This window comes from Rhinoraja longicauda, chromosome 3 (assembly GCF_053455715.1).
Source record: "Rhinoraja longicauda isolate Sanriku21f chromosome 3, sRhiLon1.1, whole genome shotgun sequence".
Taxonomy (NCBI): Eukaryota; Metazoa; Chordata; class Chondrichthyes; order Rajiformes; family Arhynchobatidae; genus Rhinoraja; species Rhinoraja longicauda.
The window spans coordinates 11,841,658-11,866,435 of record NC_135955.1 but is presented as its reverse complement, the minus strand read 5'-3'; the positions used below and the strand labels follow the sequence as shown (position 1 = coordinate 11,866,435).

The following is a 24,778-nucleotide window of genomic DNA, read 5'->3' as shown; positions in this document are numbered from 1 at the left end:
TGCCTCTGTGTGGTTGCGTTACAAATTGACAAAGCTTCATTCTTTGCAGTTTCTTAACACGTGTTGCATGTGAAGGGGCACATGTTGTGTTGTGAACCGCGGGATGGAATCACACAGAGCTTGTCAGAAGATGCTTGTGGTGGTTGGAGGACAATCATCTCAGCCACAGGACATCACTGCAGCAGATCCTCAGGGTAGTGCCCGAGGCCCAACCACCTCCAGCTGCTTTATCAAAGGCCTTTACATGAGTATGCAACCAAATGCAGCAACGTTGGACAATAACCAGGTCAGGTTATTAACCTAGGTGGCAAGTTATATTCACTCCATACAAGTGCCAGGCAATGACAATATGCAACAAGAGAAAATCCAGCTATCACCCCCTGACGTGCAAAGGCATTATCATCACTAAATCCCCCACCAATAATACTTTAGGAGGTTACCATTGACCGAAACTGAACTGGAATAGCCATAGAAACAATGTGGCTACAAGAGTATGTCAGATGTTATCAACGCTGCGGTGACTAACTCACTTCCTCACTCTTCAAAGCCTGTCCACCATCAACAGGCCTCAGGTGAGGAGGGTGATGGAATACTCCCCACTAGCCTGGATGAGGGCAGCCTCAACAACGCTCAAGAAGCTCGACACCACCCAGGGCATGGCCGCCCACTTGACAGGTGTCCCATCCCCAACCATCCACTCCCTCCATTACCGACGCACAGTATCAGCAGTTTGTACCACCAGTAGGATGCACGGCAGCAACTCACCAAAGATGGCACCTTCCAAAGCCATGACTTCTGACAGCTGGAAGGTGAAAGACAGCAAGAAGATGGGAACACTGCCAACCTGGGAGCTGCCCTCCAATCCTCACAACATCCCAACATGGAAATACATCACTGTTCCTTCATTGTTGCTGGGTCAAAATCCTTGAACTCTCTTTCTGAAACCATCATGAGTGTGCCCGCACATCAAGGGCTGCAGCGGTTGAAGAAGGCAGCTCAACACCACCTTCTCAAGGGCAACTATGGATGGCCCATTAAATGCTGCCTCAGCTTACCAACCATATATACCTTCAATGAATATATTGTCAAAATGGGGAAGAGTATCCTTTAAAATAACATAGTTACTTTTGTGTATTCATGCCAAACCTGTTACATCAGCAGATAAAAGGCATTAATTTCCATATGTTAATAAGCAATTCTGCATTCAAGTCATTTAACAAAAAGAAAGGAAACTGTCAACCTCACCTAAAGCTTCACTGTAATAGGAGTCGAATTCAAGCCACATTCGCTTGCACATCCAATCGTACATAATTGTGTAAAGAACGTTTTGAACCCTCTCAGTAAAGCACATCTTATCGGTAAACTCTGAGAAGATCGCCGGTACATAGGAGGGAGGGGATGGGATCTGTCCGCAGAGTCTTTCCACTGTAAATCCCGGGGAGCATCTCAGAGAGAAGATGAAGGGAATTCCCAGCTTCAGAGCCAGGAGATCCCCACAGTACTGCACGGGGTCAGAGAGCAGGACTTTAAACTTTGAATCTCGCAGTTTTTGCAAAAGTTTTTCATTCTTTATCACCCTGTCGCAAACGACTTTGCTAAATTTGATTCCACGTTCCATGATTGCTGAGAATCTGCTGTAAGCTTGCCAGTGGGATATTAGTGGTTTTTCGTAAATCCAGAATTCCAAAATCTCGTTCATGAAATCTCTGTGTTGACCAGTGGTAAACGGCACTTGAAATACCTCAAATTTCACTGGTGAGGGTTCAGAATAGTCGATGTAAAGTGTAGCTGAACTCACAGCCACAGTAACACTGTGACCTCTTGCGATCAGTTCATTGATGATGGATTTCAAGTTAATCCAGTGGCTTCCTTCTGCAGGCCAGATCAATATGTTCTCACTAGTTGCCCTCTGGAGAAGGAGAAATTCCAGACACAGAAGCCTGATCTTCATGATGTCTGTCAGGAACAGCTCTGAGCCGAGGATTCACTAACCTATTAACTAGCCAACAGGACATTGAGCCTTTTGAGGCACAAAGTTCACTTCCACAATCAATAAAAGTGTCAGCAAATTCAAAATCCCACACTGCATTTAGATTACCAAGAATGATTCTAGGGTTTTTCTATTGAGCTCTTTGACCTACTTCAATCTGCTTACGTTTGTCCCTAATCCCTTTGGCGATGTAGACTCGTCGAAACATTTATCCTCAGGTCGAAATGTCAAAGACTGGAGGGCATAGCTTGAAGGTAATAGGGGGAAAGTTTTGTTTCCCCACAGAGAGTGGTGGGTGCCTGGAACATGCTGCCAGGGGTGATGGTGGAGGCAGATAAGATAGTGGCATTGAAGAGGCTTTTAGATAGGGCCAAGGAAATGCAGGGTATGGAGGGGAATGGATCATGCAAAGCAAATTAGTTTAACTCAGCATCATGTTCGGCACGGATATTGTGGGCCAAATGGCCTGTGACTCTGCTGTACTGTTCCATGTTCTAACCTGATGCAAATCCTCAGGTTTACAGATGCATGTTTACCTGATACCCAACGACCATTCTACCTACAGCATGTGACTCAAAACAATGGGACAGAGATGGAAAAACAGTTATATAAATCAGATATAAAAGGTAGATGGTCAGTCTTTCCCCCCAGGGAAGTCTAAAACTAGAAGGCACAGATTTTAAAGGCTGGAACAGAAAGATCTAAAGGAAAATTGAGAGGCATATGTATTCTTATTAAAAGTTATTTTTTATGTATTTTACATTGTAAATTAAACCTCCTCAAAAGTTGCCACTTAGATTTCTCAATGAATGAGTGAAATCACCTCTGAACTCCATAGTGACCCGAACCCCACGACAGCTGTGACAACTTCACAGTAACCCCCAGATCCCACAACATCAACTGAACCCCAGAGTAACCCTGAATGAACAATAACCCCTGAACTCCACAGTAACATCTGGACCACACAATAACACCCGGCCTGAACAAGCTCATAGCTGCCTAAAAGGAAGGTTTGCAAAGATTCTTGTTTGCAAAAATAGTTGGTTTGCCAGATAGACTCATAGTGTCATAGAGTGGTACATTGTGCAAACAGGTCCTTCGGCCCAACTTGCACACAAGACTGTTAACACTGTTACATCAGTAGATAAAAGGTGTTAATTTCCATATGTTAATAAGCAATTTAGCTTTCAAGTCATTTAACAAAAAGAAAGGAAACTGTCAACCTCACCTAAAGCTTCACTGTAATAGGAGTCCCAATTACGCCACATTCGTTTGAACATCCAATCGCACATGAATGTGTAAAGAACGTTTTGAACCCTCTCAGTAAAGCACATCTTATCGGTAAACTCTGAGAAGATCGCGGGTACATAGGAGGGAGGGGATGGGATCTGTCCGCAGAGTCTCTCCACTGTAGATCCCGGGGAGAATCTAAAAGAGAAGATGTAGGGAATTCCCAGCTTCAGAGCCAGGAGATCCCCACAGAGATGCACGGGGTCAGAGAGCAGAACTTTAAACTTCGAATCTCGCAGTTTTTGCACAAGTTTTTCATTCTTTATCACCCCGTCGCAGATATATTTTGTAAGGTTGATTCCACGTTCCATGATTGCTGAGAATCTGCTGTACGCTTCCCAGTGGGATAATTGCAGTTTTTCGTAGATCCAGAATTCCCACATTGCATTCATGTAATCTTGAAATTTGTCACTGGTAAACGGCACTTGAAAAACTTCAAATTTCACTGGTGAGGGTTCAGAATAGTCGATGTAAACCGCAGCTGAATTCACAGCCACAGTAACACTGTGACCTCTTGCGATCAGCTCATTGATGATGGATTTCAGGTTAATCCAGTGGCTTCCTTCTGCAGGCCAGATCAATATGTTCTCACTTGTTGCCCTCTGGAGAAGGAGAAATTGCAGAAACAGAAGGCTGATCATGGTGTCCGTCAGGAACAGCTCTGAGCCGAGGAGTCACTAACCTATTAACTGGCCAACTGGACATTGAACCTTTTGAGGCACAAAGTTCACTTCCGCAAGCAAAGAAAGTGTCAGCTGTAGCGACCATAGGGATTGGTCCTGAGAGTCGAACCCTCAGATTGGCCAGCAAGGTCACGTGGTGGTTTTGGTACCCAAAACCAGTCAGTGGGAAGAGAACTTCGATGTGAACAGTATAAGAAAATAACTGCAGATGCTGGTACAAATCGATTTATTCACAAAATGCTGGAGTAACTCAGCAGGTCAGGCAGCATCTCGGGAGAGAAGGAATGGGCGACGTTTCGAGTCGAGACCCTTCTTCAGATTGATGTCAGGGGAGCGGGACAAAGGAAGGATTAGGTGGAGACAGGAAGATAGAGGGAGATCTGGGAAGGAGGAGGGGACGGGAGGGACAGAGGAACTATCTAAAGTTGGAGAAGTCGATGTTCATACCACTGGGCTGCAAACTGCCCAGGCGAAATATGAGGTGCTGTTCCTCCAATTTCCGGTGGGCCTCACTATGGCACTGGAGGAGGCCCATGACAGAAAGGTCAGACTGGGAATGGGAGGGGGAGTTGAAGTGCTCGGCCACCGGGAGATCAGTTCGGTTAATGCGGACCGAGCGCAGGTGTTCAGCGAAGCGATCGCCGAGCCTGCGCTTGGTTTCGCCAATGTAAATAAGTTGACATCTAGAGCAGCAGATGCAATAGATGAGGTTGGAGGAGGTGCAGGTGAACCTTTGTCTCACCTGGAAAGACTGTTTGGGTCCTTGGATGGAGTTGAGGGGGGAGGTAAAGGGACAGGTGTTGCATCTCGTGCGGTTGCAGGGGAAAATGCCCGGGGATGGGGTGGTTTGGGTGTTCGATGTGAACAGTTTGAGTTAATGGTTGTCTGTAATCTCGTTTGTTATCCTTTGTAATTGAATATTGCTACCGCAATAAACTTCTTTAACAAAGTACAAGCCTCCAGACTCGCCATATTGGTGTTCCGTCCGTCATTACCACCGACCGGGGGTCCCAGTTCACCTCTACCCTTTGGGCTATGCTAGCGGAGCTGTACGGTTCCCGGTTGCAGCAGACCATGGCGAACCACCCACAGGCTAATGGGCTCGTGGAGAGGTTTCACCGGCAACTTAAGGCGGCCCTCAGTACGCGGCTGGACGGCCCTGACTGGGTAGACCAGCTCCCCTGGGTCCTTTTGGGCATCCGTACTGCTCCTAAGCAGGATCTCGGAACTTCGTCCGCGGAGCTGGTATATGGCTCGCCACTCAGAGTGCCCGGGGATTTCCTTCCGGAGTCCTCTGGTCAGCAGCCCTCGGTTCCGTCGGTTTTAGCATCACTCCGGGCGCGAGTGGGTTCCCTGACTCCGGTTCCTACTTCGCGTCACGGGTGTTCCATGGTGCATGAACCGCCTGCCTTGAAGGACTGTGAATTTGTGTTTCTGCGTAGGGATGCCCATCGTTCCCCGTTGCAGAGGGTCTATGAAGGACCGTTCCGCGTGTTGCATAAAGGGACGGTCACCTTCACCTTGGATGTTGGGGGCAGGAGTGAGCTCGTCTCAGTGTCCAGGCTCAAACCTACACACTTGGATCAGGACCGCCCTGTCCTGGTTGGTCAACCGCCTCGACGGGGCCAGCCTCCTGCAATGCCCCCTGATCCGGGACCCCCTGCTCCTGTGGTTCCTGCAGCCCCTCTCCTTACTCGTTCTGGTCGCGAAATTCGGCTCCCTGCTAGGTTCCGTACCTCGGGTTCTGGGGGGGTCATGTAGCGACTATAGGGATTGGTCCTGAGAGTCGAACCCTCGGATTGGCCAGCAAGGTCACGTGGCGGGTTTTGGCTCCCAAAACCAGTCAGTGGGAAGAGAACTTCGATGTGAACAGTTTGAGTTAATGGTTGTCTGTAATCACGTTTGTTATCCTTTGTAATTGAATATTGTTACCGCAATAAACTTCTTTAACAAAGTACAAGCCTCCTGACTCGCCATACAGCAAATTCAAAATCAGGCACTGCACATAGATGACCAAGAATGTATCCAGGGTTTTCCTATTCAGTTGTTTGAGCTGATCCCATCTGCATGCATTTGAACCATATTCCTCCGAAATGTTAGATTCGTTCAAAACCTTGTCCTAAGGTAGAAATGTCAAAGACTAGAGGGCTTAGCTTTAAGGTAGAAGGGCAAGGGTTTAAAGGAGATGTGCGGGGCAAGTTTTGTTTCCACAGAGAGTGGTGGGTGTGTGGAACATGCTGCCAGGGGTGATGGTGGAGGCAGATATGATAGTGGCATTGAAGGGGCTTTTAGATAGGGCCAAGGAAATGCAGGGTATGGAGGAGAATGGATCATACGAAGCAGATTAGTTTAACTCGTGTGGAGTTAAATTAATCTAGTTTATACAGTGTGGAAACAGGCCCTTCAGCCCAACTTGCCCACACTGGCCAACATGTCCCAGCTACACTAGACCCACCTGCCTTCGTTTGGCCCATATTCCTCCAAACCTTTCCTTTCCATGATCCTGTCTAACTGCTTCTTAAATGTTGGGATAGTCCCAACCTCAATGACCTCATCCTGCAGCTTGTTCCATACACCCACCACCCTCTGTGTGAAAAGATAGCCCTCAGATTCCAATTAAATCTTTTCACCTTCACAATAAACCTCTGTCCACTGGTCCTCGATTCCCTGACTCTGAGCAAGAGACTCTGAGCATCTACCCAATCTATTCCTCTCATGATTTTATACACCTCTATAAGATCACCCCTCATTCTCCTGCACTACAGGCTATTCAATCTCTCACTGTAGCTCAGACACACTAGTCTTGGCAACATCCTCGTAAATCTTTTCTGTACGCTTGATGATGAGAACATATTGGGTAGACCAGACCTATATTCTCATGAATGTAGACTATTGAGAGGAGATGTCACAGACAGTACAGCACAGGCCCAGGAGCAGCCCCTTCAGTCCACAGCGTTCCTGCCAAACACGATGTTGCATGAAACTAATCTCATCTACCGCGCATAATCCATATCCTTCCATTCCCTGTATAGCCATGTCCATGTGCCGATCTAAATACTTCTTAAATGCCATTATTGTACTTGCCTGAACCACCACCCCTGGCAGTGCATTATAAGCACAGACCAATCTCTGTTCAAAAAACTTGTCCGGAACATCTCCTTGAAACCTTTCCACTCTGATCATAAACCTATGCCCTTTGCACCCTGGGTAAAAGGTTATGACTATCTACCCCACCAAACCTCTCATATTTTTATATATTTCTATCAGGCCTCCCATCAACCTCCGACACACTGGAGAAAACAATCCAGGTGTTTCCAACACTCCTTATAGATATTACCCTTCTAATCCAAGCAGCACTCTGGTAAATCTGCATTAGAATCACATGTTGGAAAGGTCAGAGACCATGTGATCAGACAAGCGGCTCTTTGGATGTAAAATTGTCTTGGTAACAGGAGAAAGAGGTGGAGGGGGCAGGGTGGAGGTGTAAGTCTGTGACTGGTGGGATGCCACGAATGTCAGTGCTGGGACCTTTGATATACAGGAGATGTTGTTCTTTCAGTTTCTGATTTATCCTCAGAGAAATCTCTTTTGGTTACCGATAGCAATTTGTGCCTCTGTGTGGTTGCGTTACAAATTGACAAAGCTTCATTCTTTGCAGTTTCTTAACACGTGTTGCATGTGAAGGGGCACATGTTGTGTTGTGAACCGCGGGATGGAATCACACAGAGCTTGTCAGAAGATGCTTGTGGTGGTTGGAGGACAATCATCTCAGCCACAGGACATCACTGCAGCAGATCCTCAGGGTAGTGCCCGAGGCCCAACCACCTCCAGCTGCTTTATCAAAGGCCTTTACATGAGTATGCAACCAAATGCAGCAACGTTGGACAATAACCAGGTCAGGTTATTAACCTAGGTGGCAAGTTATATTCACTCCATACAAGTGCCAGGCAATGACAATATGCAACAAGAGAAAATCCAGCTTTCACCCCCTGACGTGCAAAGGCATTATCATCACTAAATCCCCCACCAATAATACTTTAGGAGGTTACCATTGACCGAAACTGAACTGGAATAGCCATAGAAACAATGTGGCTACAAGAGTATGTCAGATGTTATCAACGCTGCGGTGACTAACTCACTTCCTCACTCTTCAAAGCCTGTCCACCATCAACAGGCCTCAGGTGAGGAGGGTGATGGAATTCTCTCCACTAGCCTGGATGAGGGCAGCCTCAACAACGCTCAAGAAGCTCGACACCACCCAGGGCATGGCCGCCAACTTGACAGGTGTCCCATCCCCAACCATCCACTCCCTCCATTACCGGCGCACAGTATCAGCAGTTTGTACCACCAGTAGGATGCAAGGCAGCAACTCACCAAAGATGGCACCTTCCAAAGCCATGACTTCTGACAGCTGGAAGGTGAAAGACAGCAAGAAGATGGGAACACCGCCAACCTGGGAGCTGCCCTCCAATCCTCACAACATCCCAACATGGAAATACATCACTGTTCCTTCATTGTTGCTGGGTCAAAATCCTTGAACTCTCTTTCTGAAACCATCATGAGTGTGCCCGCACATCAAGGGCTGCAGCGGTTGAAGAAGGCAGCTCAACACCACCTTCTCAAGGGCAACTATGGATGGCCCATTAAATGCTGCCTCAGCTTACCAACCATATATACCTTCAATGAATATATTGTCAAAATGGGGAAGAGTATCCTTTAAAATAACATAGTTACTTTTGTGTATTCATGCCAAACCTGTTACATCAGCAGATAAAAGGCATTAATTTCCATATGTTAATAAGCAATTCTGCATTCAAGTCATTTAACAAAAAGAAAGGAAACTGTCAACCTCACCTAAAGCTTCACTGTAATAGGAGTCGAATTCAAGCCACATTCGCTTGCACATCCAATCGTACATAATTGTGTAAAGAACGTTTTGAACCCTCTCAGTAAAGCACATCTTATCGGTAAACTCTGAGAAGATCGCCGGTACATAGGAGGGAGGGGATGGGATCTGTCCGCAGAGTCTTTCCACTGTAAATCCCGGGGAGCATCTCAGAGAGAAGATGAAGGGAATTCCCAGCTTCAGAGCCAGGAGATCCCCACAGTACTGCACGGGGTCAGAGAGCAGGACTTTAAACTTTGAATCTCGCAGTTTTTGCAAAAGTTTTTCATTCTTTATCACCCTGTCGCAAACGACTTTGCTAAATTTGATTCCACGTTCCATGATTGCTGAGAATCTGCTGTAAGCTTGCCAGTGGGATATTAGTGGTTTTTCGTAAATCCAGAATTCCAAAATCTCGTTCATGAAATCTCTGTGTTGACCAGTGGTAAACGGCACTTGAAATACCTCAAATTTCACTGGTGAGGGTTCAGAATAGTCGATGTAAAGTGTAGCTGAACTCACAGCCACAGTAACACTGTGACCTCTTGCGATCAGTTCATTGATGATGGATTTCAAGTTAATCCAGTGGCTTCCTTCTGCAGGCCAGATCAATATGTTCTCACTAGTTGCCCTCTGGAGAAGGAGAAATTCCAGACACAGAAGCCTGATCTTCATGATGTCTGTCAGGAACAGCTCTGAGCCGAGGATTCACTAACCTATTAACTAGCCAACAGGACATTGAGCCTTTTGAGGCACAAAGTTCACTTCCACAATCAATAAAAGTGTCAGCAAATTCAAAATCCCACACTGCATTTAGATTACCAAGAATGATTCTAGGGTTTTTCTATTGAGCTCTTTGACCTACTTCAATCTGCTTACGTTTGTCCCTAATCCCTTTGGCGATGTAGACTCGTCGAAACATTTATCCTCAGGTCGAAATGTCAAAGACTGGAGGGCATAGCTTGAAGGTAATAGGGGGAAAGTTTTGTTTCCCCACAGAGAGTGGTGGGTGCCTGGAACATGCTGCCAGGGGTGATGGTGGAGGCAGATAAGATAGTGGCATTGAAGAGGCTTTTAGATAGGGCCAAGGAAATGCAGGGTATGGAGGGGAATGGATCATGCAAAGCAAATTAGTTTAACTCAGCATCATGTTCGGCACGGATATTGTGGGCCAAATGGCCTGTGACTCTGCTGTACTGTTCCATGTTCTAACCTGATGCAAATCCTCAGGTTTACAGATGCATGTTTACCTGATACCCAACGACCATTCTACCTACAGCATGTGACTCAAAACAATGGGACAGAGATGGAAAAACAGTTATATAAATCAGATATAAAAGGTAGATGGTCAGTCTTTCCCCCCAGGGAAGTCTAAAACTAGAAGGCACAGATTTTAAAGGCTGGAACAGAAAGATCTAAAGGAAAATTGAGAGGCATATGTATTCTTATTAAAAGTTATTTTTTATGTATTTTACATTGTAAATTAAACCTCCTCAAAAGTTGCCACTTAGATTTCTCAATGAATGAGTGAAATCACCTCTGAACTCCATAGTGACCCGAACCCCACGACAGCTGTGACAACTTCACAGTAACCCCCAGATCCCACAACATCAACTGAACCCCAGAGTAACCCTGAATGAACAATAACCCCTGAACTCCACAGTAACATCTGGACCACACAATAACACCCGGCCTGAACAAGCTCATAGCTGCCTAAAAGGAAGGTTTGCAAAGATTCTTGTTTGCAAAAATAGTTGGTTTGCCAGATAGACTCATAGTGTCATAGAGTGGTACATTGTGCAAACAGGTCCTTCGGCCCAACTTGCACACAAGACTGTTAACACTGTTACATCAGTAGATAAAAGGTGTTAATTTCCATATGTTAATAAGCAATTTAGCTTTCAAGTCATTTAACAAAAAGAAAGGAAACTGTCAACCTCACCTAAAGCTTCACTGTAATAGGAGTCCCAATTACGCCACATTCGTTTGAACATCCAATCGCACATGAATGTGTAAAGAACGTTTTGAACCCTCTCAGTAAAGCACATCTTATCGGTAAACTCTGAGAAGATCGCGGGTACATAGGAGGGAGGGGATGGGATCTGTCCGCAGAGTCTCTCCACTGTAGATCCCGGGGAGAATCTAAAAGAGAAGATGTAGGGAATTCCCAGCTTCAGAGCCAGGAGATCCCCACAGAGATGCACGGGGTCAGAGAGCAGAACTTTAAACTTCGAATCTCGCAGTTTTTGCACAAGTTTTTCATTCTTTATCACCCCGTCGCAGATATATTTTGTAAGGTTGATTCCACGTTCCATGATTGCTGAGAATCTGCTGTACGCTTCCCAGTGGGATAATTGCAGTTTTTCGTAGATCCAGAATTCCCACATTGCATTCATGTAATCTTGAAATTTGTCACTGGTAAACGGCACTTGAAAAACTTCAAATTTCACTGGTGAGGGTTCAGAATAGTCGATGTAAACCGCAGCTGAATTCACAGCCACAGTAACACTGTGACCTCTTGCGATCAGCTCATTGATGATGGATTTCAGGTTAATCCAGTGGCTTCCTTCTGCAGGCCAGATCAATATGTTCTCACTTGTTGCCCTCTGGAGAAGGAGAAATTGCAGAAACAGAAGGCTGATCATGGTGTCCGTCAGGAACAGCTCTGAGCCGAGGAGTCACTAACCTATTAACTGGCCAACTGGACATTGAACCTTTTGAGGCACAAAGTTCACTTCCGCAAGCAAAGAAAGTGTCAGCTGTAGCGACCATAGGGATTGGTCCTGAGAGTCGAACCCTCAGATTGGCCAGCAAGGTCACGTGGTGGTTTTGGTACCCAAAACCAGTCAGTGGGAAGAGAACTTCGATGTGAACAGTATAAGAAAATAACTGCAGATGCTGGTACAAATCGATTTATTCACAAAATGCTGGAGTAACTCAGCAGGTCAGGCAGCATCTCGGGAGAGAAGGAATGGGCGACGTTTCGAGTCGAGACCCTTCTTCAGATTGATGTCAGGGGAGCGGGACAAAGGAAGGATTAGGTGGAGACAGGAAGATAGAGGGAGATCTGGGAAGGAGGAGGGGACGGGAGGGACAGAGGAACTATCTAAAGTTGGAGAAGTCGATGTTCATACCACTGGGCTGCAAACTGCCCAGGCGAAATATGAGGTGCTGTTCCTCCAATTTCCGGTGGGCCTCACTATGGCACTGGAGGAGGCCCATGACAGAAAGGTCAGACTGGGAATGGGAGGGGGAGTTGAAGTGCTCGGCCACCGGGAGATCAGTTCGGTTAATGCGGACCGAGCGCAGGTGTTCAGCGAAGCGATCGCCGAGCCTGCGCTTGGTTTCGCCAATGTAAATAAGTTGACATCTAGAGCAGCAGATGCAATAGATGAGGTTGGAGGAGGTGCAGGTGAACCTTTGTCTCACCTGGAAAGACTGTTTGGGTCCTTGGATGGAGTTGAGGGGGGAGGTAAAGGGACAGGTGTTGCATCTCGTGCGGTTGCAGGGGAAAATGCCCGGGGATGGGGTGGTTTGGGTGTTCGATGTGAACAGTTTGAGTTAATGGTTGTCTGTAATCTCGTTTGTTATCCTTTGTAATTGAATATTGCTACCGCAATAAACTTCTTTAACAAAGTACAAGCCTCCAGACTCGCCATATTGGTGTTCCGTCCGTCATTACCACCGACCGGGGGTCCCAGTTCACCTCTACCCTTTGGGCTATGCTAGCGGAGCTGTACGGTTCCCGGTTGCAGCAGACCATGGCGAACCACCCACAGGCTAATGGGCTCGTGGAGAGGTTTCACCGGCAACTTAAGGCGGCCCTCAGTACGCGGCTGGACGGCCCTGACTGGGTAGACCAGCTCCCCTGGGTCCTTTTGGGCATCCGTACTGCTCCTAAGCAGGATCTCGGAACTTCGTCCGCGGAGCTGGTATATGGCTCGCCACTCAGAGTGCCCGGGGATTTCCTTCCGGAGTCCTCTGGTCAGCAGCCCTCGGTTCCGTCGGTTTTAGCATCACTCCGGGCGCGAGTGGGTTCCCTGACTCCGGTTCCTACTTCGCGTCACGGGTGTTCCATGGTGCATGAACCGCCTGCCTTGAAGGACTGTGAATTTGTGTTTCTGCGTAGGGATGCCCATCGTTCCCCGTTGCAGAGGGTCTATGAAGGACCGTTCCGCGTGTTGCATAAAGGGACGGTCACCTTCACCTTGGATGTTGGGGGCAGGAGTGAGCTCGTCTCAGTGTCCAGGCTCAAACCTACACACTTGGATCAGGACCGCCCTGTCCTGGTTGGTCAACCGCCTCGACGGGGCCAGCCTCCTGCAATGCCCCCTGATCCGGGACCCCCTGCTCCTGTGGTTCCTGCAGCCCCTCTCCTTACTCGTTCTGGTCGCGAAATTCGGCTCCCTGCTAGGTTCCGTACCTCGGGTTCTGGGGGGGTCATGTAGCGACTATAGGGATTGGTCCTGAGAGTCGAACCCTCGGATTGGCCAGCAAGGTCACGTGGCGGGTTTTGGCTCCCAAAACCAGTCAGTGGGAAGAGAACTTCGATGTGAACAGTTTGAGTTAATGGTTGTCTGTAATCACGTTTGTTATCCTTTGTAATTGAATATTGTTACCGCAATAAACTTCTTTAACAAAGTACAAGCCTCCTGACTCGCCATACAGCAAATTCAAAATCAGGCACTGCACATAGATGACCAAGAATGTATCCAGGGTTTTCCTATTCAGTTGTTTGAGCTGATCCCATCTGCATGCATTTGAACCATATTCCTCCGAAATGTTAGATTCGTTCAAAACCTTGTCCTAAGGTAGAAATGTCAAAGACTAGAGGGCTTAGCTTTAAGGTAGAAGGGCAAGGGTTTAAAGGAGATGTGCGGGGCAAGTTTTGTTTCCACAGAGAGTGGTGGGTGTGTGGAACATGCTGCCAGGGGTGATGGTGGAGGCAGATATGATAGTGGCATTGAAGGGGCTTTTAGATAGGGCCAAGGAAATGCAGGGTATGGAGGAGAATGGATCATACGAAGCAGATTAGTTTAACTCGTGTGGAGTTAAATTAATCTAGTTTATACAGTGTGGAAACAGGCCCTTCAGCCCAACTTGCCCACACTGGCCAACATGTCCCAGCTACACTAGACCCACCTGCCTTCGTTTGGCCCATATTCCTCCAAACCTTTCCTTTCCATGATCCTGTCTAACTGCTTCTTAAATGTTGGGATAGTCCCAACCTCAATGACCTCATCCTGCAGCTTGTTCCATACACCCACCACCCTCTGTGTGAAAAGATAGCCCTCAGATTCCAATTAAATCTTTTCACCTTCACAATAAACCTCTGTCCACTGGTCCTCGATTCCCTGACTCTGAGCAAGAGACTCTGAGCATCTACCCAATCTATTCCTCTCATGATTTTATACACCTCTATAAGATCACCCCTCATTCTCCTGCACTACAGGCTATTCAATCTCTCACTGTAGCTCAGACACACTAGTCTTGGCAACATCCTCGTAAATCTTTTCTGTACGCTTGATGATGAGAACATATTGGGTAGACCAGACCTATATTCTCATGAATGTAGACTATTGAGAGGAGATGTCACAGACAGTACAGCACAGGCCCAGGAGCAGCCCCTTCAGTCCACAGCGTTCCTGCCAAACACGATGTTGCATGAAACTAATCTCATCTACCGCGCATAATCCATATCCTTCCATTCCCTGTATAGCCATGTCCATGTGCCGATCTAAATACTTCTTAAATGCCATTATTGTACTTGCCTGAACCACCACCCCTGGCAGTGCATTATAAGCACAGACCAATCTCTGTTCAAAAAACTTGTCCGGAACATCTCCTTGAAACCTTTCCACTCTGATCATAAACCTATGCCCTTTGCACCCTGGGTAAAAGGTTATGACTATCTACCCCACCAAACCTCTCATATTTTTATATATTTCTATCAGGCCTCCCATCAACCTCCGACACACTGGAGAAAACAATCCAGGTGTTTCCAACACTCCTTATAGATATTACCCTTCTAATCCAAGCAGCACTCTGGTAAATCTGCATTAGAATCACATGTTGGAAAGGTCAGAGACCATGTGATCAGACAAGCGGCTCTTTGGATGTAAAATTGTCTTGGTAACAGGAGAAAGAGGTGGAGGGGGCAGGGTGGAGGTGTAAGTCTGTGACTGGTGGGATGCCACGAATGTCAGTGCTGGGACCTTTGATATACAGGAGATGTTGTTCTTTCAGTTTCTGATTTATCCTCAGAGAAATCTCTTTTGGTTACCGATAGCAATTTGTGCCTCTGTGTGGTTGCGTTACAAATTGACAAAGCTTCATTCTTTGCAGTTTCTTAACACGTGTTGCATGTGAAGGGGCACATGTTGTGTTGTGAACCGCGGGATGGAATCACACAGAGCTTGTCAGAAGATGCTTGTGGTGGTTGGAGGACAATCATCTCAGCCACAGGACATCACTGCAGCAGATCCTCAGGGTAGTGCCCGAGGCCCAACCACCTCCAGCTGCTTTATCAAAGGCCTTTACATGAGTATGCAACCAAATGCAGCAACGTTGGACAATAACCAGGTCAGGTTATTAACCTAGGTGGCAAGTTATATTCACTCCATACAAGTGCCAGGCAATGACAATATGCAACAAGAGAAAATCCAGCTTTCACCCCCTGACGTGCAAAGGCATTATCATCACTAAATCCCCCACCAATAATACTTTAGGAGGTTACCATTGACCGAAACTGAACTGGAATAGCCATAGAAACAATGTGGCTACAAGAGTATGTCAGATGTTATCAACGCTGCGGTGACTAACTCACTTCCTCACTCTTCAAAGCCTGTCCACCATCAACAGGCCTCAGGTGAGGAGGGTGATGGAATTCTCTCCACTAGCCTGGATGAGGGCAGCCTCAACAACGCTCAAGAAGCTCGACACCACCCAGGGCATGGCCGCCAACTTGACAGGTGTCCCATCCCCAACCATCCACTCCCTCCATTACCGGCGCACAGTATCAGCAGTTTGTACCACCAGTAGGATGCAAGGCAGCAACTCACCAAAGATGGCACCTTCCAAAGCCATGACTTCTGACAGCTGGAAGGTGAAAGACAGCAAGAAGATGGGAACACCGCCAACCTGGGAGCTGCCCTCCAATCCTCACAACATCCCAACATGGAAATACATCACTGTTCCTTCATTGTTGCTGGGTCAAAATCCTTGAACTCTCTTTCTGAAACCATCATGAGTGTGCCCGCACATCAAGGGCTGCAGCGGTTGAAGAAGGCAGCTCAACACCACCTTCTCAAGGGCAACTATGGATGGCCCATTAAATGCTGCCTCAGCTTACCAACCATATATACCTTCAATGAATATATTGTCAAAATGGGGAAGAGTATCCTTTAAAATAACATAGTTACTTTTGTGTATTCATGCCAAACCTGTTACATCAGCAGATAAAAGGCATTAATTTCCATATGTTAATAAGCAATTCTGCATTCAAGTCATTTAACAAAAAGAAAGGAAACTGTCAACCTCACCTAAAGCTTCACTGTAATAGGAGTCGAATTCAAGCCACATTCGCTTGCACATCCAATCGTACATAATTGTGTAAAGAACGTTTTGAACCCTCTCAGTAAAGCACATCTTATCGGTAAACTCTGAGAAGATCGCCGGTACATAGGAGGGAGGGGATGGGATCTGTCCGCAGAGTCTTTCCACTGTAAATCCCGGGGAGCATCTCAGAGAGAAGATGAAGGGAATTCCCAGCTTCAGAGCCAGGAGATCCCCACAGTACTGCACGGGGTCAGAGAGCAGGACTTTAAACTTTGAATCTCGCAGTTTTTGCAAAAGTTTTTCATTCTTTATCACCCTGTCGCAAACGACTTTGCTAAATTTGATTCCACGTTCCATGATTGCTGAGAATCTGCTGTAAGCTTGCCAGTGGGATATTAGTGGTTTTTCGTAAATCCAGAATTCCAAAATCTCGTTCATGAAATCTCTGTGTTGACCAGTGGTAAACGGCACTTGAAATACCTCAAATTTCACTGGTGAGGGTTCAGAATAGTCGATGTAAAGTGTAGCTGAACTCACAGCCACAGTAACACTGTGACCTCTTGCGATCAGTTCATTGATGATGGATTTCAAGTTAATCCAGTGGCTTCCTTCTGCAGGCCAGATCAATATGTTCTCACTAGTTGCCCTCTGGAGAAGGAGAAATTCCAGACACAGAAGCCTGATCTTCATGATGTCTGTCAGGAACAGCTCTGAGCCGAGGATTCACTAACCTATTAACTAGCCAACAGGACATTGAGCCTTTTGAGGCACAAAGTTCACTTCCACAATCAATAAAAGTGTCAGCAAATTCAAAATCCCACACTGCATTTAGATTACCAAGAATGATTCTAGGGTTTTTCTATTGAGCTCTTTGACCTACTTCAATCTGCTTACGTTTGTCCCTAATCCCTTTGGCGATGTAGACTCGTCGAAACATTTATCCTCAGGTCGAAATGTCAAAGACTGGAGGGCATAGCTTGAAGGTAATAGGGGGAAAGTTTTGTTTCCCCACAGAGAGTGGTGGGTGCCTGGAACATGCTGCCAGGGGTGATGGTGGAGGCAGATAAGATAGTGGCATTGAAGAGGCTTTTAGATAGGGCCAAGGAAATGCAGGGTATGGAGGGGAATGGATCATGCAAAGCAAATTAGTTTAACTCAGCATCATGTTCGGCACGGATATTGTGGGCCAAATGGCCTGTGACTCTGCTGTACTGTTCCATGTTCTAACCTGATGCAAATCCTCAGGTTTACAGATGCATGTTTACCTGATACCCAACGACCATTCTACCTACAGCATGTGACTCAAAACAATGGGACAGAGATGGAAAAACAGTTATATAAATCAGATATAAAAGGTAGATGGTCAGTCTTTCCCCCCAGGGAAGTCTAAAACTAGAAGGCACAGATTTTAAAGGCTGGAACAGAAAGATCTAAAGGAAAATTGAGAGGCATATGTATTCTTATTAAAAGTTATTTTTTATGTATTTTACATTGTAAATTAAACCTCCTCAAAAGTTGCCACTTAGATTTCTCAATGAATGAGTGAAATCACCTCTGAACTCCATAGTGACCCGAACCCCACGACAGCTGTGACAACTTCACAGTAACCCCCAGATCCCACAACATCAACTGAACCCCAGAGTAACCCTGAATGAACAATAACCCCTGAACTCCACAGTAACATCTGGACCACACAATAACACCCGGCCTGAACAAGCTCATAGCTGCCTAAAAGGAAGGTTTGCAAAGATTCTTGTTTGCAAAAATAGTTGGTTTGCCAGATAGACTCATAGTGTCATAGAGTGGTACATTGTGCAAACAGGTCCTTCGGCCCAACTTGCACACAAGACTGTTAACACTGTTACATCAGTAGATAAAAGGTGTTAATTTCCATATGTTAATAAGCAATTTAGCTTTCAAGTCATTTAACAAAAAGAAAGGAAACTGTCAACCTCACCTAAAGCTTCACTGTAATAGGAGTCCCAATTACGCCACATTCGTTTGAACATCCAATCGCACATGAATGTGTAAAGAACGTTTTGAACCCTCTCAGTAAAGCACATCTTATCGGTAAACTCTGAGAAGATCGCGGGTACATAGGAGGGAGGGGATGGGATCTGTCCGCAGAGTCTCTCCACTGTAGATCCCGGGGAGAATCTAAAAGAGAAGATGTAGGGAATTCCCAGCTTCAGAGCCAGGAGATCCCCACAGAGATGCACGGGGTCAGAGAGCAGAACTTTAAACTTCGAATCTCGCAGTTTTTGCACAAGTTTTTCATTCTTTATCACCCCGTCGCAGATATATTTTGTAAGGTTGATTCCACGTTCCATGATTGCTGAGAATCTGCTGTACGCTTCCCAGTGGGATAATTGCAGTTTTTCGTAGATCCAGAATTCCCACATTGCATTCATGTAATCTTGAAATTTGTCACTGGTAAACGGCACTTGAAAAACTTCAAATTTCACTGGTGAGGGTTCAGAATAGTCGATGTAAACCGCAGCTGAATTCACAGCCACAGTAACACTGTGACCTCTTGCGATCAGCTCATTGATGATGGATTTCAGGTTAATCCAGTGGCTTCCTTCTGCAGGCCAGATCAATATGTTCTCACTTGTTGCCCTCTGGAGAAGGAGAAATTGCAGAAACAGAAGGCTGATCATGGTGTCCGTCAGGAACAGCTCTGAGCCGAGGAGTCACTAACCTATTAACTGGCCAACTGGACATTGAACCTTTTGAGGCACAAAGTTCACTTCCGCAAGCAAAGAAAGTGTCAGCTGTAGCGACCATAGGGATTGGTCCTGAGAGTCGAACCCTCAGATTGGCCAGCAAGGTCACGTGGTGGTTTTGGTACCCAAAACCAGTCAGTGGGAAGAGAACTTCGATGTGAACAGTATAAGAAAATAACTGCAGATGCTGGTACAAATCGATTTATTCACAAAATGCTGGAGTAACTCAGCAGGTCAGGCAGCATCTCGGGAGAGAAGGAATGGGCGACGTTTCGAGTCGAGACCCTTCTTCAGATTGATGTCAGGGGAGCGGGACAAAGGAAGGATTAGGTGGAGACAGGAAGATAGAGGGAGATCTGGGAAGGAGGAGGGGACGGGAGGGACAGAGGAACTATCTAAAGTTGGAGAAGTCGATGTTCATACCACTGGGCTGCAAACTGCCCAGGCGAAATATGAGGTGCTGTTCCTCCAATTTCCGGTGGGCCTCACTATGGCACTGGAGGAGGCCCATGACAGAAAGGTCAGACTGGGAATGGGAGGGGGAGTTGAAGTGCTCGGCCACCGGGAGATCAGTTCGGTTAATGCGGACCGAGCGCAGGTGTTCAGCGAAGCGATCGCCGAGCCTGCGCTTGGTTTCGCCAATGTAAATAAGTTGACATCTAGAGCAGCAGATGCAATAGATGAGGTTGGAGGAGGTGCAGGTGAACCTTTGTCTCACCTGGAAAGACTGTTTGGGTCCTTGGATGGAGTTGAGGGGGGAGGTAAAGGGACAGGTGTTGCATCTCGTGCGGTTGCAGGGGAAAATGCCCGGGGATGGGGTGGTTTGGGTGTTCGATGTGAACAGTTTGAGTTAATGGTTGTCTGTAATCTCGTTTGTTATCCTTTGTAATTGAATATTGCTACCGCAATAAACTTCTTTAACAAAGTACAAGCCTCCAGACTCGCCATATTGGTGTTCCGTCCGTCATTACCACCGACCGGGGGTCCCAGTTCACCTCTACCCTTTGGGCTATGCTAGCGGAGCTGTACGGTTCCCGGTTGCAGCAGACCATGGCGAACCACCCACAGGCTAATGGGCTCGTGGAGAGGTTTCACCGGCAACTTAAGGCGGCCCTCAGTACGCGGCTGGACGGCCCTGACTGGGTAGACCAGCTCCCCTGGGTCCTTTTGGGCATCCGTACTGCTCCTAAGCAGGATCTCGGAACTTCGTCCGCGGAGCTGGTATATGGCTCGCCACTCAGAGTGCCCGGGGATTTCCTTCCGGAGTCCTCTGGTCAGCAGCCCTCGGTTCCGTCGGTTTTAGCATCACTCCGGGCGCGAGTGGGTTCCCTGACTCCGGTTCCTACTTCGCGTCACGGGTGTTCCATGGTGCATGAACCGCCTGCCTTGAAGGACTGTGAATTTGTGTTTCTGCGTAGGGATGCCCATCGTTCCCCGTTGCAGAGGGTCTATGAAGGACCGTTCCGCGTGTTGCATAAAGGGACGGTCACCTTCACCTTGGATGTTGGGGGCAGGAGTGAGCTCGTCTCAGTGTCCAGGCTCAAACCTACACACTTGGATCAGGACCGCCCTGTCCTGGTTGGTCAACCGCCTCGACGGGGCCAGCCTCCTGCAATGCCCCCTGATCCGGGACCCCCTGCTCCTGTGGTTCCTGCAGCCCCTCTCCTTACTCGTTCTGGTCGCGAAATTCGGCTCCCTGCTAGGTTCCGTACCTCGGGTTCTGGGGGGGTCATGTAGCGACTATAGGGATTGGTCCTGAGAGTCGAACCCTCGGATTGGCCAGCAAGGTCACGTGGCGGGTTTTGGCTCCCAAAACCAGTCAGTGGGAAGAGAACTTCGATGTGAACAGTTTGAGTTAATGGTTGTCTGTAATCACGTTTGTTATCCTTTGTAATTGAATATTGTTACCGCAATAAACTTCTTTAACAAAGTACAAGCCTCCTGACTCGCCATACAGCAAATTCAAAATCAGGCACTGCACATAGATGACCAAGAATGTATCCAGGGTTTTCCTATTCAGTTGTTTGAGCTGATCCCATATGCATGCATTTGAACCATATTCCTCCGAAATGTTAGATTCGTTCAAAACCTTGTCCTAAGGTAGAAATGTCAAAGACTAGAGGGCTTAGCTTTAAGGTAGAAGGGCAAGGGTTTAAAGGAGATGTGCGGGGCAAGTTTTGTTTCCACAGAGAGTGGTGGGTGTGTGGAACATGCTGCCAGGGGTGATGGTGGAGGCAGATATGATAGTGGCATTGAAGGGGCTTTTAGATAGGGCCAAGGAAATGCAGGGTATGGAGGAGAATGGATCATACGAAGCAGATTAGTTTAACTCGTGTGGAGTTAAATTAATCTAGTTTATACAGTGTGGAAACAGGCCCTTCAGCCCAACTTGCCCACACTGGCCAACATGTCCCAGCTACACTAGACCCACCTGCCTTCGTTTGGCCCATATTCCTCCAAACCTTTCCTTTCCATGATCCTGTCTAACTGCTTCTTAAATGTTGGGATAGTCCCAACCTCAATGACCTCATCCTGCAGATTGTTCCATACACCCACCACCCTCTGTGTGAAAAGATAGCCCTCAGATTCCAATTAAATCTTTTCAATAAACCTCTGTCCACTGGTCCTCGATTCCCTGACTCTGAGCAAGAGACTCTGAGCATCTACCCAATCTATTCCTCTCATGATTTTATACACCTCTATAAGATCACCCCTCATTCTCCTGCACTACAGGCTAATCAATCTCTCACTGTAGCTCAGACACACTAGTCTTGGCAACATCGTCGTAAATCTTTTCTGTACGCTTGATGATGAGAACATATTGGGTAGACCAGACCTATATTTTCATGAATGTAGACGATTGAGAGGAGATGTCACAGACAGTACAGCACAGGCCCAGGAGCAGCCCCTTCAGTCCACAGCGTTCCTGCCAAACACGATGTTGCATGAAACTAATCTCATCTACCGCGCATAATCCATATCCTTCCATTCCCTGTATAGCCATGACCATGTGCCGATCTAAATACTTCTTAAATGCCATTATTGTACTTGCCTGAACCACCACCCCTGGCAGTGCATTATAAGCACAGACCAATCTCTGTTCAAAAAACTTGTCCGGAACATCTCCTTGAAACCTTTCCACTCTGATCATAAACCTATGCCCTTTGCACCCTGGGTAAAAGGTTATGACTATCTACCCCACCAAACCTCTCATATTTTTATATATTTCTATCAGGCCTCCCATCAACCTCCGACACACTGGAGAAAACAATCCAGGTGTTTCCAACACTCCTTATAGATATTACCCTTCTAATCCAAGCAGCACTCTGGTAAATCTGCATTAGAATCACATGTTGGAAAGGTCAGAGACCATGTGATCAGACAAGCGGCTCTTTGGATGTAAAATTGTCTTGGTAACAGGAGAAAGAGGTGGAGGGGGCAGGGTGGAGGTGTAAGTCTGTGACTGGTGGGATGCCACAAATGTCAGTGCTGGGACCTTTGATATACAGGAGATGTTGTTCTTTCAGTTTCTGATTTATCCTCAGAGAAATCTCTTTTGGTTACCGATAGCAATTTGTGCCTCTGTGTGGTTGCGTTACAAATTGACAAAGCTTCATTCTTTGCAGTTTCTTAACACGTGTTGCATGTGAAGGGGCACATGTTGTGTTGTGAACCGCGGGATGGAATCACACAGAGCTTGTCAGAAGATGCTTGTGGTGGTTGGAGGACAATCATCTCAGCCACAGGACATCACTGCAGCAGATCCTCAGGGTAGTGCCCGAGGCCCAACCACCTCCAGCTGCTTTATCAAAGGCCTTTACATGAGTATGCAACCAAATGCAGCAACGTTGGACAATAACCAGGTCAGGTTATTAACCTAGGTGGCAAGTTATATTCACTCCATACAAGTGCCAGGCAATGACAATATGCAACAAGAGAAAATCCAGCTATCACCCCCTGACGTGCAAAGGCATTATCATCACTAAATCCCCCACCAATAATACTTTAGGAGGTTACCATTGACCGAAACTGAACTGGAATAGCCATAGAAACAATGTGGCTACAAGAGTATGTCAGATGTTATCAACGCTGCGGTGACTAACTCACTTCCTCACTCTTCAAAGCCTGTCCACCATCAACAGGCCTCAGGTGAGGAGGGTGATGGAATACTCCCCACTAGCCTGGATGAGGGCAGCCTCAACAACGCTCAAGAAGCTCGACACCACCCAGGGCATGGCCGCCCACTTGACAGGTGTCCCATCCCCAACCATCCACTCCCTCCATTACCGGCGCACAGTATCAGCAGTTTGTACCACCAGTAGGATGCAAGGCAGCAACTCACCAAAGATGGCACCTTCCAAAGCCATGACTTCTGACAGCTGGAAGGTGAAAGACAGCAAGAAGATGGGAACACCGCCAACCTGGGAGCTGCCCTCCAATCCTCACAACATCCCAACATGGAAATACATCACTGTTCCTTCATTGTTGCTGGGTCAAAATCCTTGAACTCTCTTTCTGAAACCATCATGAGTGTGCCCGCACATCAAGGGCTGCAGCGGTTGAAGAAGGCAGCTCAACACCACCTTCTCAAGGGCAACTATGGATGGCCCATTAAATGCTGCCTCAGCTTACCAACCATATATACCTTCAATGAATACATTGTCAAAATGGGGAAGAGTATCCTTTAAAATAACATAGTTACTTTTGTGTATTCATGCCAAACCTGTTACATCAGCAGATAAAAGGCATTAATTTCCATATGTTAATAAGCAATTCTGCATTCAAGTCATTTAACAAAAAGAAAGGAAACTGTCAACCTCACCTAAAGCTTCACTGTAATAGGAGTCGAATTCAAGCCACATTCGCTTGCACATCCAATCGTACATAATTGTGTAAAGAACGTTTTGAACCCTCTCAGTAAAGCACATCTTATCGGTAAACTCTGAGAAGATCGCCGGTACATAGGAGGGAGGGGATGGGATCTGTCCGCAGAGTCTTTCCACTGTAAATCCCGGGGAGCATCTCAGAGAGAAGATGAAGGGAATTCCCAGCTTCAGAGCCAGGAGATCCCCACAGTACTGCACGGGGTCAGAGAGCAGGACTTTAAACTTTGAATCTCGCAGTTTTTGCAAAAGTTTTTCATTCTTTATCACCCTGTCGCAAACGACTTTGCTAAATTTGATTCCACGTTCCATGATTGCTGAGAATCTGCTGTAAGCTTGCCAGTGGGATATTAGTGGTTTTTCGTAAATCCAGAATTCCAAAATCTCGTTCATGAAATCTCTGTGTTGACCAGTGGTAAACGGCACTTGAAATACCTCAAATTTCACTGGTGAGGGTTCAGAATAGTCGATGTAAAGTGTAGCTGAACTCACAGCCACAGTAACACTGTGACCTCTTGCGATCAGTTCATTGATGATGGATTTCAAGTTAATCCAGTGGCTTCCTTCTGCAGGCCAGATCAATATGTTCTCACTAGTTGCCCTCTGGAGAAGGAGAAATTCCAGACACAGAAGCCTGATCTTCATGATGTCCGTCAGGAACAGCTCTGAGCCGAGGATTCACTAACCTATTAACTAGCCAACAGGACATTGAGCCTTTTGAGGCACAAAGTTCACTTCCACAAGCAATAAAAGTGTCAGCAAAT

The 24,778-nt window shown here is 46.8% G+C and overlaps 2 protein-coding genes across 5 annotated transcripts in view; both read right to left on the bottom strand.

Annotated features, from left to right (window-relative positions):
* Positions 1-24,778, bottom strand: part of LOC144612104 (UDP-glucuronosyltransferase 2A1-like) — an 88,500-nt gene that overhangs the window by 46,930 nt on the left and 16,792 nt on the right. The window contains exon 1 of one of the 4 annotated variants that reach the window (XM_078431672.1): positions 1,246-1,969. The exons of 2 other annotated variants lie outside the window; for them this stretch is intronic. In XM_078431672.1, the coding sequence (XP_078287798.1) occupies positions 1,246-1,951 (706 nt within the window). In that variant the 5' untranslated portion in view covers positions 1,952-1,969. Of the gene's footprint in view, positions 1-1,245; positions 1,970-24,778 lie in introns of those variants that run through there. One more of the 4 variants, XM_078431689.1, reaches the window with a different exon arrangement.
* On the bottom strand, positions 16,280-17,112 carry LOC144611229 (UDP-glucuronosyltransferase 2A1-like). Its single transcript, XM_078430276.1, has 2 exons — positions 16,390-17,112; positions 16,280-16,290 (listed from the first exon to the last, which is right to left on the bottom strand). Exons 1-2 carry the CDS (start codon positions 17,093-17,095, stop codon positions 16,280-16,282), a joined length of 717 nt encoding a protein of 238 aa, XP_078286402.1. The 5' UTR covers positions 17,096-17,112.

Coding starts and splice junctions, on each gene's coding strand:
- LOC144611229 (XM_078430276.1), bottom strand. CDS start 17,095: ATGAAGATCAGGCTTCTGTGTCTGGAATTTCTCCTTCTCCAGAGGGCA.